At 41.1% G+C, this 23,196-nt stretch overlaps 2 protein-coding genes and 1 pseudogene across 2 annotated transcripts in view; 1 reads left to right on the top strand and 2 right to left on the bottom strand.

Moving 5' to 3' along the window:
- LOC116387616 (solute carrier family 22 member 21-like) overlaps positions 1-3,462 on the bottom strand; it is a 3,916-nt pseudogene extending 454 nt beyond the window's left edge.
- Positions 3,463-3,619: 157 nt separating this feature from the next.
- LOC116387615 (solute carrier family 22 member 4-like) lies at positions 3,620-9,117 on the bottom strand. The gene is made up of 4 exons (XM_031854876.1): positions 9,072-9,117; positions 6,463-6,545; positions 6,169-6,272; positions 3,620-4,035 (listed from the first exon to the last, which is right to left on the bottom strand). Exons 1-4 carry the CDS (start codon positions 9,115-9,117, stop codon positions 3,822-3,824), a joined length of 447 nt encoding a protein of 148 aa, XP_031710736.1. The 3' UTR covers positions 3,620-3,821.
- An 8,022-nt stretch (positions 9,118-17,139) lies between these two features.
- onecut3b (one cut homeobox 3b) overlaps positions 17,140-23,196 on the top strand; it is a 10,553-nt gene continuing 4,496 nt past the window's right edge. Inside the window, exon 1 of the mRNA XM_031855175.1 lies at positions 17,140-18,225. Within this exon, the coding sequence (XP_031711035.1) occupies positions 17,151-18,225 (1,075 nt within the window). The 5' untranslated portion in view covers positions 17,140-17,150. The remainder of the gene's footprint in view (positions 18,226-23,196) is intronic.

Raw genomic sequence — 23,196 nt, 5'->3', positions numbered from 1 at the left:
ACACACACACACACACACACACACACACACACACACACACACACACATACCCACTCACGCACAGCCATATGTCCTCTAATGGGTTTAGCCTGGCTGATGATTTCTGGTGTCTGGCAGCAACATGCTAACAGCAGCAGCCATGATGGTGATTGTGCCATATATGGCAGGATCTTGCTGTACACACCTGCAGACAGAATAAATAGCACATGAATTATAATTGATCTGTTTATTTCCATGGGTTACAGTCATAGGTCTTTTTCACAGAAGACATTTTGACATGTCACACCATTACGACTCTTATGCTTTTACTACTGTGACAAGCCAAAATGTCTGCTGCAAAAAAAGGCCTAAAACAAAGAAACTCAACTTGTCACACGCAGGTGTAATGAATAACATATGAATTGCTGCATTGGAACAGAACCATCATTGATATCATTGGCTTCACTTGACAGACCTGCTCATCATGCAAACACATCAAGCAAACACATCAAGCAAATGTAAAATGTAGTCAGAGCTTTATGTCTTTTAACTGTAAAGAATAAGTCCCTACTTTCCCCAGTGTTGTTACTGACTGACTTTAGAATCACTGGGTAATATTACGCCTATCCTCGATGAGAAGGTCAATGTTGGCTTGACACACGTCTCATATGGAGCTAACTTATCCAAAATGTCACCAGACGCCTAACCCTGTGGTGCTTTTAATATTATGAACAAAATCCTAAAGATTTGTCTTGAAGTTTCAAATATAATCACATTTTTATATAAAACAATTGTATGCACATATAATGTCAGTTATTTAAAAAATGTGACTTGGCAACAAAGACATTTTAGAGGAGGTTAGGTTTTCCACCAATAGCAGCCTCCCTTTTGATTTATTTTGGGTTATTTGTAATTTAAAGGGGCACTCCACCTCACTGATTTTAGATATTGCCATGTGAAGTTTGTAAGTCTCTTGTGAGTCTCTAAACCTTGTGGAGGAAGGATAAATTGCTGGAGTAAATTATGTTCACTCAAGTGTATTAATATCATCGACAGTGAGTCATTCCAATCTCTCTCTCAAAGTATAGTTTCAACAGTGTGCACAAATACAAGAACAACAGAAAGACTCCAAAAACACTTACCCATGTAGATCACATAGGGACAAATGATGGTGCCTATGCGTGCAGCTGTGGAGGCGATGCCTAAGCCCATGTTCCTGATCACCGTGGGGATCAGCTCAGTGAAAAACACAACGATCATGCTGTAAGCAGCAGACACACCAGTCTTTCCCAGCAAGGCTAACACCTGGAGCATGACATGCATGTCTGAGAAAAACAAACAAGATCATTAGACAAGGCCTATACAATCTCACACACGCATAGCGTCTTCTGGTACTTTCAGGGATGCCGGATTCAGTCAATATTGCATTGAGAAACAGACCTTCAGGCACCAGCTTGATAATGAGAAGCATGATGCCACAGAACATCAGAGTGGAGAAGAGGATTGTAGGTCGTGACACATGGTTAGCTAGCGCCCAAGTGGCTCCATACACTACAATGTCAATGGCTGCTGAAATGAAGCAGTTGAGGTAGACATCTCCATTCAGGTTACTGGTATTGAGAGAGAGAGACCATAGAAGACCATGGAAGTGGACATCCTGCAGAAATACAAAATCAAGACTGGATAAAGGCGGAAGGCAGTGTGTTTGAATAATACATTGATCTCAAAAGTGCATTTTACTTTGACGGTGCCATATGGTGCCCTATAGCTCAGATTGAGACCAAATTGCTTTGAAGACGCTACAGTTTATTTTAGTTTTGATTGAACTATTTAAAGGGCAATTTCAACTTATTTTCCTTGATTTATTTTTGTTATCAAAAAAATAAAGTTGGCACATGATTTGGAACCTGCTGTTATTCTCAAATCACTAACAACTAAATCTGAATTATTAATATTTTCTGATACAATTACAAAATAATCACAGAAAAACCCTTTAGCGTTAAGACAAACTTTTAAATGTGAAAGTGTGGATTTCACAGTCAGAATTTATATTGTGCCTTATAATAATAATAATAATAATAATACATTTTATTTATATAGCGGTTTTCATAGTACTCAAAGACACTTTACATTAAAATCATCATATATATATAAAAGCAACACACTAAAAACATAAATGTAACCTTATGTAATTAAGGTATCATAACGTTTTCTTAACTCTCCAGTCGAACACATCCTAACTGTTACTGATCTTGTTCATCATTTTTTTGTAAACTACACTTGTTTGCAATATATTTTGAGGGCCTCCATTTAATATTTATTTATCTTTTTCAAGTTCAGGGTGGCAGTCTGGCAATCAGAGTTATGAGGATTTATTTGTCAAACATACAGTAACTGTAAATTTAGCCAGCCTGCTGCCACCGCGACCCGACCCTGGAGGAAAATAGATGGATGGATGGAACTGTAAATTTAAGGAATTACTTTGATGTAGAATAAAGTGTACGCACAATCATGTTCAGAAAAGTTACGAACAAAGAAAATAAGTCATATTACCATATGAAAACACTCAGAATTGTAATATTCCTTAAGTTAGGGGTGCGTATCAGGTCCAGATAAGTGTATGTCTGCTCCTCTTCACCTTTATTTTGCTGAATTAGACATATATGAAAAGAAACAGAACGGTCACATTGCATGCAGTGAAATGTAATTCTAGTCAAAAGTGCCACCTGACTCACAGTTTTGGCTATATTTCATACTACACAATAGGTTCTACAGCATGAGGAGTAAAAATGGAGTAAATACCATTAGCTCCAAGCACTCGTCAGCCCTGAATATGACCTCAGGAGCAGGGACTCTGTTCCTTTTGGCCAAAACGCGTATGACAAGCTCAGCCTCCTCCACACGACCTTTCTGCAAAAGCCAGCGAGGAGACTCAGGAATCAACCTTAGCGAGATTGAAGGACAGAATTTCATTGATCTTTGGCAGTTATTTAAAAGAATGAAACCCCTTCAAGAGGTGTATTTGTACTTGGTAATGCATGGACTATATGTCACAGAGAACATTAGAGTATGCTCATAGTTTTATGATGACAGAGAGGAAGCAAAAACAGTCCGCTATGCTGGAAGTTGAAACAGTATCATCACTTTTGAATTGATTCTGACTGACCTTTGGTTTGGATAAACTATCATGTGTTTGCAAATAGTGGTGTAGACATTATTTTGAATGATTTGGATCTATTAAATTTGATTTATTACTTTATCTTCCCTTTTCAATACGTCCAAGGCTGACTCTGTGTTTTTTATTCTTCTTTTATGATGTTTTAGGATAATCAAAAAAAGTTACAAGCGGTACAACAATCATTGGCATCGGGACCACTCCGACATTATGTTATGAGACACAAGGAGAATTTAAATCCTAGTCCTTACATAGGACATACCATTGACCAATTATATTCAGCCAACATTCACCAGACTTACCACCATGCTGGAATGAATAGGAAGCCGGGGATGGCAGTAGCAACCAGCAGCATTCTCCAGCCTCGTATGAAGTAGGCAACGAGTGGCAACAAGGCATATCCAACGCCAAAACCTACACAGTGGCCCAGCAGAGCAAAGCTCATCCTGGTAGTCTGGCTCAGCATCTCAGACCCTAACCAAGAAGAGGATTTGGAGCATGGTGTTAATATGAGACAGTACAGTATATTTGATATCAAATTAACACATAAACAATGTGAAAACTATCTGCAGCCCTTTTGAGTTCATTGCTTCCTTCAACTACCTGAGCACAAGGCAATGACCTTGTACAGCTTGCATCAAACTACAAGCAAGTAAGCTGCGCTTTGTCACAGGAAGATATTGAAGAAGAGATAAAGACATGGGCTCTTTTGAGACCAATAGAAGTGCATGTGCTTGAAGTAATTGAAGTAATTGAAGTAGCCAAGTCCTCTCAGAGCGTTGAGGATACAGAACATGATCCAACTGACGGAGGTGGCCTGGATCAAGGGAGTGACTGTTAGTAAGGCCATGGTGGAAAAAAACACCGGCCTCCTGCCAAACCTGTAAGACAATGCACAGGAGCATGAAATGAACAGGGCATGTGTAATCTGTGAGTGTACACCATCACACCGAGTGTTAGACTTGTATGTGATGAGCTGCCTCTTCTTTCCTTTCTCGATCTCGAAGTCCCTCGGTTTTTTTTGGGTTTTTTTTGCTGCTAGCACCCCAGACATCAGTGAAAACTATTAGGCAGTAAACCAACAAATCAAAAATTGTATTTTCATTATTAGAGCATTATTAATTAATTAGTCAATTAATCAATTTATAAAATATACAATCAAAGACCATGAAAAAACAAATCTATTGCATTCTAAAATAACATAAAATTGCATTTAAAAGTTATTTCAATGTCGCAGTTAAGCAATCAATCAGCAATAATACAGCAATCTACTGTATATTTAAGAAGCATTTGAGTTTAGATAAAAATTCACTTTGATTGTGAGATTTTAGTTGGCAAGATTCGCTGACTGGTTAGAGATATTTGTGCAAAATAATGTTAATCTGTCTCATTTCATGCAATATCATATCTGTATCTGCTTTCCTTTGACTTTAATATTATTCGTTGTTTGTCCAGCTAACAGACTAATGTTGCAGTTGAGGATGATCATAGGTGTTGAAATCAAAAAGGGCAAGTTCAATTTCTTATTAAGACAATACTGTTAGACTGTGGTTGGATTACTGCCCCATGTGGCCAACCATTGTATTCAATTGTTACTAAATGGGCGCTCGTTGATGGCGTATAGTTAAATAAATAGTTTGAATGAACCTGGGACCGGAATAACCATTAAAGAACATGAGCAGTGTTTGTGGTAATGATCTGTATTGTACAGCCTTAAGTATGGCTTCAGAAGAGATGCCTGGACACGAAAAGGTTCAAATGGCCGAAGGGCCGATCCCACCAAGACGCGTCGCTAGAAACGCGTCTTCCGTAAAACCATTGTTTGCCTCTGTGTTATGGCGCACCTGGTTCGCGCTCTTCTCCTGGGCCGCGCCGCGTGTTCCAGGCGGTTTTGGACGCGCATAACAGTTTAAATATTTTCAACTGTTCAGCTCCAGGCGCATAGTCGGACCGCTCATCAATGTCCCAATTGACCGAGGCAGCCAATCAAATCAAGCAAGAGGCGGGCTTTACTACTTTATCACCGACTTCCCGTTGTTATGCCGCTAGATGTGGTAGGAACGGACATACTAATTAAAATTAACTATATAATTCCCCCCTCACCCTCATTCAACAACATCTATAGCTTAATGTCTGCACTGAATCATTTCCCCCCCGTTATTTACATTTGATCGCCTGGTTGCGCACGCACCCCCGCTCCACCGGATCCGACTCGCTCCTTCGTCTTACTTTTGAACTGAATAAAAAGGTGTGGTGTGGTGTGGGATGAATAACTTGCAGCTCAGCCTAAACACAAACTTGTTGGTGTTGGTATTATTCTGTGGAAGGGTTTTTGTTCCACGCTGTGTTGTGCTGGAGCAGAAGACTGAGAACAACACTGACATTCATCTTTTTCTCTCCATCTAATTTGCGTGTGAACAAGATAATTGGCTGGTGTGTATTTTAATGAAATGTTGGTAATTATGCTTTTAGTCTTTAAAGGGATCATAAAGGCACCTCCCAATCTATTCAGTCAGACAAACAAACAGTCACTGAAGGTTTAAGTGTGACCCTGGCGTTCCCTGCTGCTCGTCTCTTATTTAAATGGTAAATGTCAAACTTAATTTTGGACGTTATTTATGTCCATCCAATCGTAATTGTGCTGTCTGTTGAGGAACCATGCAGTGATTAGTCAGTGTGGACGAATATCTCAGGCTCAACTTAATTTTAACAAAAAGATATGCATGAGAACGAATGATTTTTAAATACAAGTCAGAAAAATAAATAGATAAAACAGACAGACTGAAACTGGAACAGGCAGCACCAAAATTATAGCTGCTATTTTAGGATGAGCTACAGGAGGAACAAAAGTAAGTTATATGTTGGAAAGGATCTGTCAAAATGGACTATTAATTGTGTTTGAAATAGTCTTTTTTTCATAAATGATTGATCAACTTCATGTACTGCAACTTGTTATTGTTTTTATTATTATTATTATATTATTAATAATCATTATTCACAAAGAACATACTTGCCGATCTGAGAGGTCACCACTGATAAAGGATCCAATCAAGACTCCTACAAAGAACAAGGAGGTGGAAAAAGGGACCTTCCATGCATTGTCACACACCAGATCCCACTGGAAGTATAGAGAGAGAACAGTTGCAGCAAGACACAAATTGGAGGATCCTGACATTGAAGTCAAATGTAATCTAAAATAATCTAAAGTTTAAAAAAAGTTAAAGAAAGAGAACAGTCATCTTCACGAACAAAGGATTTAGGCCTATACGTCCAATTATTTTAGCTTAATCCTTATTCTACAAATATACCTCAGACACAATAGTGGCGGTGTATCCCTCGGTGCTAAAGGCCGATCCATCCAGACATTGCTCCGTGTCATTGCTGGGTCTCGCTGTATCGGTTCAGTTTGTAACGGGAACAGCCGGTCCGATCCAGCTGCTCTGCTCTCGGAAGGGAACCTCCACATCCGTGCGCGTGGAGGCGTTCGATGCTTTGCAGTGATGCTCAGGTGTGTCCGAAACGAAAACCACGACCATACTCGTATATCCGCATACGATTGCGCTTAAACTGAGCAGAGCAATTATTACAATTTGAGAGAAGCCATAGACGCCCAAGAAAGACGTAATTTCATCGAAGTCTTTCCCACATGACATGACCGACAGCAATGGCACGCTGCTACATCTGGGAGTGTTATATTTCAGGTTATGTTGTTTTGACAAGGAGACGTGTTATCACGTATAGTATATAAAAAAGGTTCCTTGAAGTCAGAGTGGCAGCAAAGAAATCTGCTGTGTGTCTGCAGGACAGGTCTTTATTGTTCCTTATACCGTGCTTCTTATTTAGTTTTGTATGTTGGATACTTCTTTCTTATTTCAACAGGTTCACCCCTGCAGCAATGTGCATGCTGGGACACACAGCTTCGCCTATCTTGTTTGTCTGGATGTATTTGGTGAGTCACAAGGCAGGCAGTGTTATAGCTGCAATTATGCAAATCAAAAGCAGTCAGAACACCATACTGACAAATGTGTCTTCAGTGAGTGTTAGCAATGTTTACACATGTACTCTCATTCTGGCAGTTGGGGACTCTGTTGTCCTTTAAATTATTACATTTTAGGCTTAAGACTTGGTTGAACGTTAAGATTTGGGTTGTGGTTGGAGTTGGGTTATGTATGCAGTGATTATGGATAAAGGTGAATCTCCAGTGAAAAGAGAGTGCAGAGACCTCTTTCCTGATGGAAACGAGTTTGTTTTTGATACTAGTAGAGAAACGCTGCGGCTTCTTTCTGTCTACTTCATAGTTCATGAAATATTAAATAAAAGAAAAGAAAATGTGATTGTTGTGATGACCATGAGATGAGACTGAAAGTCTTGAAAGCCAGTAAGTTGGTCTTGAGTTAAGATTATTTTGTCAAATGTCCAATGATGAGGTAGGGAACGCATCAGATGAAATGCACAGACAGTGATATGTCCCCAGCAATGTTGGCAATCAGCTAAATATTTTGTCATTTTCTCTAGAAGAGCAATTTGTTTGCAAGAAGAAACAGGCAGAGGACATAACATCTGTGGGAATAAATAAATAGTATTGTTATATTTATACCAGTAGCACCCAGAGTAAATAGAAACAGCCATTAAAACACCACAGTAGTTGTGTGTACAACCACCACAAGATGGCGCAACAACGCATGAAATAGTCAGTGGTTCTGCTTCTGCCCAGATATTTGTTTTCACAGGAATGAGGTCAGCTGATGTGCCTTACATTTCAAGGTTGTGAATAAAGCAGTGGTGGAATAAGTATTCAGAAACTTCACTTAGGTACAACTCAATACCACAATGTAAAGATAATCATCATGTAGTACCACCATCCAATATAAAAGGGCAGAAACTTTAAAACTTTAAAGAAAAGGGATGTTGAAGAACCAGGTTGATAAGCAGAAGTAAAGAAAAAATTGTGGCATTTGTTAACAGAAAGTTTAATGAAAGAAAGGACAAAAATGAAATGTGGTCATTTTAATAACACTGAATTTAACTGAAGAAAAAGGCCACCAAAGAAGTTGGAACCTACCACCTGCCCAGGTAAATGTAGGGTGAGGTAAACCGAGCAAGAGCCCAAATTCACACAGAATAATGGACACACCATTAATACAAGATATCTAAGTTACTGCTGACATCACAATCTATCTATGGGCACTCATTACATAGCAATGAGAAAACCAAATATAACAGAACATCATTACGTGCAGATCTATCTACCTGTATAATGAGGCATAACTTCCCTTGATGTGCCTGGTGAAAAGGGAGAATGGCAACCTTTTCGCATCAACAGTATTCTTTGACAGCTATAGCTTCGAGATGAATATAGAGTAAAATAAAACATTTCCTTTTGAAATGTAGTGAATAAAAGTGTAAAGCAGCATAAATTGGGAGTATTCAAGTAAAGCACAAGTATCGCAAAAGTGTACTTAAGTGCAGTACAAGAGTAAATCGTTACATTCCACCAGTAATTAAAAAGTTGTTTTATTTATAAAACAGATGAAACAAAGCACCTTTAATTAAAAGACTCACCTGAATGTTAACAATTACATTTCATCAAACCTTGGAGTCAAACACTAGAGTTCAGCATCTTGATATCTAGTTTTCTTAACTTCTTGAAATGCTGCATGGCATCAAATAAGTAATCAAATCAGTGAAGCACTTTTGATAAATGAACTGAGTTCATTTGCATGTGTTAGAAGCATGACATCATATTGAGATGGTTACTGAACCTGACAGCCACACCTGGAAACAAGTGGAGTAACACCGCATCACTGCTCGGCCCATCCACATTGACCCCTCTCCTCCCGATTGCCACACCTTGCCATTCTTCGGCCAGTGCTGTTACCATAGCAACGCCTCTCTCTCTCTGGCCGTGCCCTCTGACCCCTGGAGAGGAGACCTTTGGCCTGAGGGTGATCAAACGGGGTCATGGGGTCAGGTCTGGCTCGAGGACAGTAAAAGCACTTCAATGATTGGCTATCATTTGCCCTTTCTATACCCTCATCTATGTAATTGGCATATTGACAAACTGGCCCTTTGCACATTGTTAGCAGCACCTTATCCAGTTTACATAGGATGAAGTGAAGTGTGGAGGGTGGGGATATTTATGTGCATAGTCATTTTTTGTTTGCCTCTTCTTCTTGCTTCCATCTCGAACGCTTTCTGAGTCATGGAGAAAGTGAATCAACCGATGAAGGACTTCGGTGGACGTTGTGAAGCTGGTGGATGTCTGCTGGGCAACCAGAGAACGCTAGCTGTAGGGTGGATGATAGGGAAACCCCTCCATCCATTTGGCACGGCCACATCCCAGCCTTCTTTTCTTTCCCTCTCCCTCCTGATGATCTATGCCTGCAGGCCCATCACTTGTCAATATCTCTACATTAATTTGAGAGACTGAGACACTGGGGGGTGGGGGAGGGGCTCTCTGAGCAGGTAGAGGGAGGCATGGAGGGGAGAGTAGTGGCACACAGGAGACAAGGACATAGGAAGGAGAGAGCCAGGCAGAGGAGGAGAAACGAGAGGAAAATTAGGAAATGGAAACGGGTTGAATGATGGGAGAGCCGAGCGTGGGTGAGAAGGAGATGACCGGACAAAGAGGCTGTGTTTTGCCCATTAACCATTCTTATACATGGCTTCCCTCAAATATCAAAAGCCCTCTCCATTTGTCCAAATCAGCAGGATCCGTAATGATAATGGTTGTTTGAGAGCTGAGCCCCAATGCCAGGAGAATCCATCACTCTCCGCCATCAAATCTCCAAAGCCTCTGCGAAGAGAAAGCGGAGCACAGCGGTGATTCATGAGAAGAAAAGGGACGTGTTTTCATTTCGATGGAGAAATATCACATACCTGCACTGACAACCTGACTCCACTTTGGGGGCTTTAACCCAACCCGCTGTAGTGAAAGACTTCCGGTATATGGGAGCTGACAATAAAAATGATGGCTTGTTCAATAACCATCCCCTCCTCTATTACTCTGACATCCGTCCTCTGGGCTTCTGTGGTATTTTCAGGGACCAAAAGTGAGCCTTCACCTCTCACCCCTCAACTCTGACCCCGGCCTGCATGGTCCAGATTACACCAGGGAGCGACAAACCTTGTAACATCATGACCTCTTTACTGGTGACACACATACAAAGACACCTGCACAGAAATACACACACACACACGGTGTCATCTTTCTGTGTCAACTCATTTCATTAGCTTGTTGTGTTAGCTGTTTTTTTTTTTAAAGAATGATCTCTCAGTATTCATTTTTCAGACTCCAATATCCGCTGAGCTCGGCTGCGAGGAGGCCTGAGGGACCGGGTGGTTAACAGCCATGTTTGTCATCATCTGATTATTTGTACAAGATCTTGCATCATCTTGCTGTTTAATGCTCTGAACAGAGAATATTCACTGACACATTCTTGGATGCAACACATCTGTCTTTTTGCAGCCCAAAATCTGCACAAAGAAAAGTAAGTGGAGTTTGCCAGCTTTCTTTCTTTTCTGCTTTTGTTTGCATTGAAATTTGTCACCCGTTTCTAATAGACTTATTGCAGAGCATTTAAAAAGGCTTCAGGGTGAGTATCGAGTGAGACTTGCTTCGGTGAATATTTCTGCCTAGAGGAATTCTTTGAAATAGTGGTCTGCTAAGTAACTTCACTGCATTGAGCTCAATAGTTCCTCCACACTACTTACAGAAATGATTTTTCTTTTGCATGCAGCCATATCAACAAATCGTCTGTACCATGCTAATTTGAAAGTGAGAAAAGTATTCAGAAAACATTTAGAAAATGCACCAGCATGCGTGTGTGTGTGTGTGTGTGTGTGTGTGTGCAGCAGGAAGGATTTCCAGATTGTCCGGCTCTCCTGCAATCTAATGGGTTATTTGTCATCTGCAGAGTAAAGGATTTTTAAAAGTCAAGTCAGGACCGACTCCCTCCCTATCCTTTCTCTCGCCCTCTCACCCTCCTTCTCTTTCCCACTACCCCCCTGACACTCGCAATGGGAGATCGATAGGTTATTGATCAACTCTCTCTATCGCCAACCCACCAGACTAATCACCTTAACACCAGCCCTTCCTCTCTCCCTTCCTCTCTCTCTCTCTCTCTCTCTCTCTCTCTCTCTCTCTTCCCTTCTTCTTCATCTTCCCTGTTGCTCTCAGCTTCCGTCCCTCGCTCTGTTGCTCTGTGTCACACTCATTCGCAGAGTAAACGCCATTTTTTTCCCGCATTTGGAGCTCGAAGCCTGCTTCATGAGCGTTTCGAACGTTTGAATTCTCCCAATATTAAAAGCCCTTCCTTGTTTCTCCTAGTTGCCAATAATCGGCAAACAGAATCTATGTGGCCGTGCTTTAGATAAAACAAGAACGTTTACCTTGGCAAGTGCTCTTCATCCATCTCTCATTTCTCTCCTCCGCTCCCTGCCTCCATCTCTCTCTGTCTGTCTTTGTTTGAGGGCAAAATCGATGGAGTGTATGAAACCAGCATATTTCTCTGCCTCCTGCTGTAAGAGACCTGAAGGAAACACACATGGAGAAAGTGGTTTAAAGTTGAGCTTTACATTTACTTCAATATTTGTTGGTTATAGTATACCAATCTCTTAAGCATTGGAAGCTCGGTTAGTGAACATTGAAGCCTGGGGAACATAAATCTCACGTACTTTCATGGAGAAGTTAGGAAAGCTAAGCTGATTGAAGTGTTTTTTCATATGTGATTTGTCTTGATTTGCCGTTTCCACATCACGATCAACTACCTTCCCAGGCATAAACCAGGCTCACTATGGCTAATTTTATTTATGTACCCAAAAATCACTAATTTGTCTCAAAGGGCATTAGAGTCTGTCAACATACGGCCCTCTGTACGGATGAGAAAAACAAAATACACACACACACACACACACACACACACACACACACACACACACACACAAATAACCCTCTTTCGTCTGTTGAATTAATCATCAAAAACAGAAGATTTCTTTTCAGCATGTCAACAGTTCAACAATATGTTTTTACGAAGAGTCTGAACAAGAGCAACAAACTCAAGCAAGAGGTCAGTCACGTTTGTTTTTGTTTGTGTTTTCGATCCGGGACAAGCGAATGATGTCCAATGCATCCCTTTTGGGTAAGGTCTTCCAGTGGTGCAGCTGACTAATAATCAGTTACTTTGGCTCTGTATGGTGAAGATAAGAGTTTCCCTTGTATAAGCCTCTAACTGTAGAGTGATGTGCTAAAAAGCAGATAATCCCTGGAGGAGACGCCAGGCGACCTTTGCCCTTTGGATTTAAAACGGTTGAAGATTATGTTGCTCTCGATATTAAGTGGTTGAAATGACAAGTGTGGTAAACTACCCTATAATTTGTGATCTGATCCGTTTATATTGTAATCTACTTTCCAATATTTGATTGCTTAAAATAAAGGGATAATTCAAATATCCACATACAAACATACAGTGAACTGCAGAAACAATATAACTGTGCAATACTAAGACAAACACCAGGCGTGCACACACACACACACACACACACACACACACACACACACACACACACACACACACGCACACACACCTAGCAGGAGAATTGATTGACTATTCTGTCTCAATACATCTCTCCTTCTGTTACTTAGCAACCGGTGTCTGAGCGGGTATGGATGCTGGACAAGTTGTACTCCTGTGCATTTTCAGTTGATGAAGAGATATGACTAACGAAAATGTCACCGTCTCTTTGCGGTGAAACGCTAGAAAATATGACTCAGAAATAAATGACACACATGGTCTTTTGGATTTTGTTGTTATGTTCTTGATTTACAATACTGCACCGCTGTATAGTTACAAATCTAAAAATCTTTACTTTTATTAATGTCTTACGTGCATTTTCATTCTTTCATAATCACAGACGCTCCTGAGATGAAATAATGTGTTTTGTTATATTTTCTATAATATTGTTTAATTTCCTTCCAGGTCAGATTTATTAGATTTTAACAAGGGTGACTTGTATTCTTTCATCTTGAAAAAGCTGATGATAGATTGTGTTTTCAGAGTCCTCACTTCATAAAGTTGATGTATTTTCTTTAAATACAGCTACTGCAACAGAAGCAAGGTAGACAAAATACCTACTATGGCAATGTAAAAATATGCACTACAACAGATGCTGCTTTATAAATCTGTAATATCTCATGTGTCAGGTTTCATACAAAACACTGGAGATGAAATTGTATTTTTTAATGATGTTCTTGTTGCAGTAAAATAAGTGTCTTGTCTGTCTGCCTCTTATTAAAACACAAACCATGCATGGTATTGACTTTGTAAGAAATTTCAAAAAGCTGAATTTCCCTTTAATGCCCTTAAACCTCAAATTATTTCCCATATGTATGCAATGACATATTCAGAATGCATTGATGAAATAAAATAACACAAAGAAATGTGACAGACATGCCTCGGCTTTCTGCCACAGAAGATGTGCAGCTCTATAAAAAAAAAAGGCCAGACTATTGAGGTGGCAAAAGCCAATGTGGGGGGACAAATAAATAATAATCATGTATAATGAAATATTATTTATAAATGTAAAGTTTTAAACAAAGGTGTGGAAAGCTTGAGTCAGCCTGCAGCAAATGTCTGTTGTAGCTCCAGGACTTTTGTAATTTGTTTCAACTTGAAAATAAGCATGTGAAGAAAATAAGCAGGTGAACTTTCTTCTTTCCGGCCAACATGTACAGATTTCATTACACTTTTTGTTATTTTGCATTTGAATGTACCGTTTTAGCTTTGGCTTAGTCATCACAAGATACAACATTTGTAAAACATTCAATCAACTCCATGTGTTATGTTGGCTAGACAGCAGATAAGCAGATGGCACTTTTTGTCAGCTATACTGTATTTGCACATAAATAAGCTGCAGTGTCCTCTAATGATACTCGCAGTGCACTTCAGCATAACGACATGGCTTGTTAGATGTTGATAATTATTTTTTGACACAATTAACTCACCAATCTCTCTGTAAGATGAACAGGTGGTAAATTTTGCTGACAGGGTGACTGTGAATTATGGAAAATACTGAAGAAATACAAACATATAAAAGGTGGATATAGGGGAGATGCACACAAAAAATACCCGTCATTCTGCCGATATTTAATTTAAATAGGTAAATAAATAATTTATAGATGCACTGTTATATTGCTTTATCTAACACTCGAATCTCACCTGAAGTCAAATGACATTTAATCTGCATTTTTGAATTATCGTCGCGAGCAAACCACGATAACAGCCTTGTAGTGCAAAGAAATGTGTTAAAACCAAAACGACTCTATCGGTACTTTGTGTTACTGTAACAGATAGGACGGACGACGAATAAAACACATTTCTGATGAAATAAAGAGGAAGAATGTTTTGTTTTCATTCTCATCATTGAAATAACTTCTTGCCTGGGAAGAAGCTGAAATACAGGCCCACGCGGATATCTATAACCTTATTGAAAGGAGGAGGAAGCACACGTTTTTAATGGCCTTTTGCTCAATAAGATAATAAAACAACACCGTTTTTTTTTATTCAACAAATATCTGCTGCTAGTCATTCACGTGCTACAGGTCAACGCCTAAACACTGAAACGATCTCACAGAAATGCCTCTGTGTTTAGGAAACTACGCCGAGCGAGATTGAAGTGATCGATGATCAATATATTGAACGCTGCGATCAATTTCTGAACTTTAGGGGAAACAGCCTAACCACCGAGCTTTATGATGTCCAGGAATAACAGTTGGATGGACTTTTCCGGTTTCATTTACAGGTTATGCTTTGTTTAAAAAAAGAAGGTGACCCGATGAATTCGCGATTAAAATCTGGCAAATAAAAGCAGAAAATGTGTAATTAATAAGCTTCGGCTCAGTCTTTATCTTTAAAGTTTATTTTGGCATGAAGGATAGGAGGCCCGTCGCTCAGAATATTACATATGCTCACAGAAAGTGTGTGTGAGTGTGTGTGTCTGAGTGTACGCGTGTCTGCTCGGTTATGCTCTTTAATTCTAAAAAAATAAGAAACCTCATATTGAAAATTATATTTAGGTTTATTTCAGGCTTTTAAAAAGATCGAAAAAATCCTTTGGTGCCTTTTGGGGCAGAGTTCAACATCCAATGGCAAGGACCATTGTTTAATTGCCTTGTTTAAATTAATTCTAAGTATTGACTAAGTTGTAAAACCTCCTTTTCTAAAAAGCTATTTTAGCTTTATTTAGCTACTTTGGCTGACAATTGTCACGGTTGAATTAAAGGCAGGCTGCCTTTCTTTCTGTGAATATTCTGTTCTGTTAATCGTTAATGAACAAAGTCAATAATGCGAAAGAAAATAACTTTAAATATCTTTCTTTTCGATGTAATTTCTTAATTTTTCCCGTGCAGCAAACTAAATCCCTGAGAACTATTTTAAAAAATCTATACAATTTAAAAAGAAAAAGAGACTATTTAACACAACAAATTGTCACAACTACTTCTTAAATGTCCTTAATACACACATGTAAACACACACATAGACACACACACACGGAGACTCAGATAAAACAGTCAGCACCTGCATGTCAGCCGTGGCTGAAGAAGCGGATGGACCCAACATGCATCAATCCCGGCAGAGAGCACGATGCTCCCCGAACAGTAGAGAGCTTATAGACAGCTAACACACTGAAGATCTGACTGTAAAATAAATAAATGAAAACTCATATTTAATACACAATACAATACAAGAAACATAGGCTTATATTATTATTATTATTATTATTATTATAACACTAATAACAATAATAATACCTTAAATAGTATTGTTTAAAAGTTATTTTTTATATTACACTACTACATTATTAGTGATCCAAACGATTGATTTAACATCACATATATTACAAGTCTATTTCTTTATGGTTATGGGTTTTATCTATAATATGAATTATATATCATTTAAAACATCTTGCCCTGTAAGGCTGAAGTCCACTTTCCTTTGGGCTATGTTTTTTTTGGGTGTGTCATATGAAAAATATAGTTGACACAATATTATTTATGGAAAGAATTGTTCAAAGCAGATAAAAGCAAACACGGAACTTCATCTCCGGCCTTGCTGAACTTCGCATAAACCAAACCAGCGGGCTGTTCTCTCATTGGTCTGCAGCTTTGGGATCCTAACTCACTTTGTGACCTCCTTCACCCCCTCCCAACCCCCCTCTTACCGGCCTGCGCCACGTCATTAATCTCTGTCAATCAATACTTCGATCAGGTTTATCACTAAGCGCATAAATGCAAAACCATACAGTCCGTGGGAAAACAAAGTTTATCTGTAAGGAACTCCTGTATCTGGAAACTGATACTGACTGTATTTTACGCATATTCACGTCAGGCCATCACCTGTCTGATTGTCATGTGTGTACAGGTACACGCGGGCTACATGTGCGCACACGCCCATACACAAACGTAAGTTGCTATTTTACATATTTACAACTTGTCAAAACTAAATGATATCCATAATAGTTGATATTTGTGAGTTATCCGTTGTGAGACGCTGTGATTTCACCGGACGTGTTTTCATGGCAGTGAGGAAGACTATTAAAAAGAACTCTGCTCGTACCCGCCCCGCATTTTAAATACACAGAGGCGCGCTCCCATCTCTCTGACACGCGGCTCAGCCTGCTCTTAGTGGAAGCGCTGTTGGACCAGAGATGAGATATAGCCCCGGAGAGCTCCCATCCACATGAATGCATAAAGCGCTACGGCGCCGCGGAGACGCTCGGTTCTGTACCTCCCTCGGAACATCAGAACTTATCTGCACCACACCGAATTTATCGGAGAGTTTTGATCAATGGATTGGCATTCAAACGGTTTGGTCATTTTATCTCTCCAGGAGGGCTAGGGAGCGCGTCTCTGAGCGAGCGTGAGAGACAGGAGCGAGAGGTAGAGACAGGGGGAGAGGGTGGGGAGGGTGGGACAGGGGGAACGCGTATCCTTTCAGCTATGGAGCTCACCATGGAGAACCTCCACAGCGTCTCCTCGCACTCCCATGCGGGAGACCTCATGAGCTCTCCGCACGCACGGCCGTCGCCGTCTCCCAGCTCCGCTCCCCGGAATCTGGTCTCACATGGTCCCGGTGCGCGGTCAGCCATGGTCTCCGGCATGGCCTCACTCCTGGAGGGCTCCAGCGGGGACTACCGGACAGATCCGTCAGCGCTGTCCGGACACCTGCACCCGTCCATCAGCATGTGCGATACCGGGATGAGCCTTAGCAACACGTACACCACACTGACCCCTCTGCAGCATCTACCTCCGATATCCACCGTCTCGGATAAGTTCCACCACCCGCACTCACACCACCATGCTGCCGCCCACCAACGACTCTCCGCCGGGAACGTCAGCGGCAGCTTCACGCTGATGCGGGAAGACCACCGGGGGCTCGCCTCCATAGGCAATCTGTACAGTCACTACCCCAAAGAGATGTCCGTGTCCGGCATGGGCCACAGCTCGCTCTCCCCGCTGTCCAGCGGGCTGGGTTCTTTGCACAACTCCCAGCAGCCGCTGTCAGCCTACGGTCCGAGCGCACACCTCTCCAATGACGGCAAGATGCTCTCTCCGGTGTCAGGGTTCGAGTCCCACGCCTCTATGCTGTCCCGGAGTGACCAGGAGCACCTGGCTAGGAGTTTAGGGGGCCACGGCCACGGTATGATCTCCAACATCAACGGCATGCACCACCACCCGCACAGTCACCTCCACTCACAGGCGAACGGCGCAGTGATGCTGGGGGACCGAGAGAGGCACGGTCACGGAGCCGGGCAGGCGGGATCAGGCATGCAGGGGGAAGAAATCAACACAAAGGAAGTTGCTCAGCGGATAACGGCTGAGTTAAAGCGGTACTCCATCCCTCAGGCCATATTCGCCCAGAGGATCTTGAGCCGGTCGCAGGGAACCCTCTCAGACCTGCTACGGAACCCCAAACCCTGGAGTAAGCTCAAGTCAGGCCGGGAGACCTTCAGGCGGATGTGGAAGTGGCTGCAGGAGCCCGAGTTTCAACGGATGTCTGCTCTCCGGCTGGCCGGTAAGATGGGTTTCTGTCCCTTCAGTATTATTATTTCACAATAAAACTGATCCATCTTAGAGTAACAGGCCGGCCACCTTCCGTTGTTTTTTTTCCAAACCAGGCTGTTATCAGGCACACTGAACTTGCGGAGGCCTGAAAGATTCAGCACCACGGACAGTTCAACCGATTAAAACAGAGCGCGCAGAGGCACAGCAGCTTCACCACTAAAATGAAATCTTTATTTCATAAAAGATACCTGAAACAAATATAAATTGTACATAGAAAAAGAAAAGTCAAGTTGTAGTGAATGTATAGCTCTATAAAACAAATACTTTAATGGTTTAATGGGCGTGAACATTTGCGTCCACGCTGGCTGTTGTTGACTAAATTTGCAGGCCTATATTTTTGATCGGCACATAGCAAATCGCCATTAATTCACAATAAACCTCGAAATAGTTGCCCTCCACGACGCCTTTTTTTTCTCCCTCTCTCTGTCCGACTATTAACACACAGCGGTGGTGGGGTTACATGAGCCAACCAGTTGCGCGGGAGAAGCGGGGTGACCCCAGGTTGCCTGATCAATACGCCAGTTCCCACTCTCCTTTTTAAATGTGGCACACAGATCAATACTCGTATCGGAGCTGAAAGACGCAATAACCGCACGGTCTCTCCGGCTAGTAAAAGCTCTAAATTTAGAACATAGACAGGTATGATCGCTGGTGTGATGCAGGACAGACGCTTTTTCCAAGGCTGTCATCGTGATTTTCATTGGATTAAACAACCTGTAAAACACTGATCATACAGGACACAATTACTTTAATAATAGATGTAAAAAATAAATTAAAAAACGTTAAAAACATGGCTCCAATGCTCCAACGCTGCCCATTTATGATCCCCAGATCTATTTCAATGAAACCACAAGGTAAAACTGTTCTGATGAAATATTGATTGCAGCTTGGATGGGAAGTGCTAACAGGGACCAGTACAGAGAAGAACATACAGAGTTTCTGATCTTGAATAACACAAAGGGTGATACAATTAATGAGAATTCTGCCCTGTTTTGCCTGTGAATAGCACCATGTGATCATAACTCAGAAGAGTAGTGTCCTTATCAGAGTAAAATGAATCACAGTTATACCGTTGATATCCCTCTTTTCCTTGTAATCCATCACAGTTTATGGACAACAACATTAGATTCAGCGGAATCACTACAGTGGCTTTACATAAGTGATAAATAAGGTGCCTATAAAAAAGTATTCACTCTACTTGGTAGCCCGGTTTTTATGTTGTAAAACGTTGAATCAGAGGGGTTTTAATGTGAGACGGTGAGATGGATAGATGGATAGATGGATAGATGGATAGATGGATAGATGGATAGATAGATGGATAGATGAGGATTAGTAGCTGAGGCTGTGAGTGTCATTAATAGTGTCTGTCCTCTCCATGTTTGCCTGGCTTTGCACATAGGAGATCAATAAGGCCGTTTCCCCTTTCCAACCCCCTCCTCTCCCACTCCCTGGTGCTTTCTCTCTCTCTCTCTCTCTCTCTCTCTCTCTCTCTCTGCAGCATATGGCAATAATATCACTAATCTTTCACTGGTTAACGTGGCAACAGGCAGGCAGGTTGTTTGGCTTCAGGAGATCGGCGCCACAGAACAAAACAAAACAAAACAAAAATCATTGCCTGGAGAACGAGGATGAATGAGAGCTGTTTCATAAAGTCCAACAATGCACACAGCCATTTTCCACTGTCTCTGCCCTCTCACCAGGCCCATCTTTGAATGCCCATCAAACTTGCTTGTGGCATGAAAGATTAATATCAGCCTGTTGTTTCTCATATTTCGGAAGAATCCGAATGGACTAAATTGGATGTACAAAACTTCATTCAGCCCGACTTAAGAGCAAAAGCGAGAAAAGCAAAACTGACATGTGGAAAAAGAGCAGGGAGATGCCATTGATTGAGTGAGGGTAGGCAGGTTTGGTCTTTGTGTGAACAGCCAGATAGAGGCAGGATAGTGAAAGGATCAATACCAACCTTAATAATTGATAAGTATAAGGGAGACGAAGGGGAGAGGGGAAGAAAGAGAGAAGCAGAGAGCGGTGGTGTTAGAGCTTGTAACAGCATCTTAGGTAAGCAAAGTAAAATCTGTGGTTAACAGCTGAGGACCACACACCCTAAACACCACTGCACAAAGCATGTAAGTGGTTTTGAAGTATTCTGTTTACACCCCAAAACATCCTGCGAAATACCGACAGCACTGATCTGACACCAACAAGCATGGTGTAGACTTCCAGTGCTGAAAAAAAAGAAGAAAAATCACATTTATGAGGCTGGAAAACGAAGCCTCTCTGACAATTGGAAACAAAACAACTGCAATATTTGTAGTGAAATGAGGGCAGGGAGGCTGGTATTTGAACACAAACATAAAAGGTTCAGAGCTTAAGAGCATCTTACAGTAGACAAAGAGCATCAGAGCATCCAGTTGCCCATCAAGTCGTAGTAATGAGTGCTTTCTGCTCATGTCAGCGAATCCTCAAAGCAATCCAAGGTTGTGATGTCATTTGATTTTAAAGGTTGCAATGCTTTATGGGGTTTGTAATACGCCTTTATGGAGGCATGCAAGCACATTTCACCCAGTGTGTGTGTGTGTGTGTGCGTGCAAGCGCGTGTGTGTCTGTGTGAGTGCTTCCACATGCACATGTGTATGTGTGTGTGTGTGTGTGTGTGACTGGTTTATAGAGTGTGTCTGCACTATACATTGTTCAGGCTTATCTGACTCACTCTGAATCGGTATTGATTTCCTCTCCTCTGCTCTCTTCGGCTCTCTCATTTTCTCTCTCTCTCTCTCCCTCGCTCGCTGCCTTCCTCCTTCCTCCCCCTTCTTTCTCTTCTCTGTACAAGCATCAGCAGAGCAAGATCAGTTGCCTTCCACCCTTATTACATGTCTGCTCCCTGGTCATCTCTCTCTCTCTAACAGACAGATCTCACGTTGGCACACTGGAGTCAAATATTTTCACACTCCGTATAAATGAGAGTGAATGTGTGTGGGCATGGGAAAACATTCAAATATAGCACAGTATAATGTAGAAATGCAAATTACAAAACTATATTTGAAATGACCTTTCACGACATAGAAATAGATATTAGTGGCAGTTATGACCAAACCCCCATTATGATCAATCATGTCTCATTTTTTTTAACTTCACCAAACTATATGATCGTGCTAGGATGCAGTGCTGCAACACTTGTTAAAAAATTAATGTGAGACATCAATTTTTAAACTAAATGTTGAAGCCCTGCATATCATCATGATTACATCCCTCCACTTTGCCTGCTATTGAGTATAAAGGTCTCGTGATAAATATGAATAAATAATAATGACACACATATAAGCAGTCAGACAATACGTCTGTTGATTTGATGCATCTCCATATCCAAGCTCTTCATTTGGAGAGTAATTTAGTCATTTGGAGCACAGTCTTACTTTGGTAAACCTTCACTAATTGCCTCGTGCCAGTTTGGAAAAGGCCTCCTAATCTCACACAGCAGCAGATTGGTGTTAAAGGTGCTGATTATTCTGATTAGTCAGTATTAAATTAGTCTTTAAACTTTTCAAAATCAACTTTATTTACTTAAGTAAATTAATCATACAGAAACGTGTTTCAACATTATACTCTCTGTAGCTGTGAGAGAGAGAGAGAGAGAGAGAGAGAGAGAGAGTGCGTGTGTGTGTGTGTGTGTGTGTGTGTGTGTGTGTGTGTGTGTGTGTGTTTATAAATGAGGTAAATCTGAGCAGAGAATCGTTCTAGCGACACCTTATAGTTCCAGTTACATATTTTCCCATTTAGACATTATCATTTATTCAAATGTCCGGCAATAGAAACTGACACAGACTGAATTGTTACTATTAAGTTAGTCCTCAGTTAAACTTCAGTACGATGATACCCGTTAAAAAAAAAAAAGATTAACTGTCTAACAATGTTGTTTAGTGAAAAAAAAAAAAGGTTTTCATTATAGTCTAAAACTTCTCACACTATTAATAGTCATTTAGACAATAGCAGGTCGCACGTATGGTATTTCAGGCAAAAGACCGTTCCGGTTCTGATCAAATAAAAGCTTAAACGGTAAAACACATGCTCATAATAAAATGTATTAAATAAAAAAAAAATTCCGGACAATTAAAACAGTTAAAGAGACCGTGTGTGTGGCTTCACTGAAAGCATCATCACTAATAGAACATGTAACAACCGTCCAATAAACGTTTATGTTCTTCTATATTTCTCAACGCCGCGGACATTTCTCTTAACTTTTCCCTCAGTGGCTCGTTTTTTTCTCATTTGCATCGCGAACTCGTTTTATTTTCTTAAGCAGCAAATGTTTGACAGAAGCTGTGCTCTCTGGATTCAATCGGGCAGTTTATTCTGAGACGTTTTGAAGAAGCTAAATAAAGTAAACCGCTTGGTTAGGGGAACAGGGAGAGGCATTAAACACGGTTTATAGACTACAAGCCAATATCTGATAGGTTGTAAAGCGGCCGATCTCTTGTCTCAACAGGACAACACAAGCTTTGCATTGACAAATAAACGAAAGCTTTCAAATACGCCAATCCTAATCAATTGAGAGTATTTTTTTCTTTAAGGACGGGTTGGTTTGGTTTCCCCGCTGCTGTGCGTGTTAATGCCGGTGGGGTTGATGGCGTTTTACTTTCCCAGCAATGAATAGGCCTATAATATGATCAATACAATCAATAACCGTACATCTGAGAGGTGTGACAGAGAGTGATTGACGCCAAACTGTTTCTCGCCTGCAGTAGTCCGTCCAGGGCGGGAGAGGGCCCGTCTCAGCGGACACAAAGCCCGATCTCATCCGTCCGTCCAGGCGTCGACTAGCAGCAGCACGGTGCGGTTAGTTCACCGTCTGCCCCCCTCATGCCCCATCTGCCCACACACACACACACACACACACACACACACACACACACACACACAC

Source organism: Anarrhichthys ocellatus, unplaced genomic scaffold, assembly GCF_004355925.1.
Source record: "Anarrhichthys ocellatus isolate YVR2014 unplaced genomic scaffold, GSC_Weel_1.0 scaffold15, whole genome shotgun sequence".
NCBI lineage: Eukaryota > Metazoa > Chordata > Actinopteri > Perciformes > Anarhichadidae > Anarrhichthys > Anarrhichthys ocellatus.
Note: the sequence above shows the minus strand (reverse complement) of the source record. Positions and strands in the feature narration are given on the sequence as shown.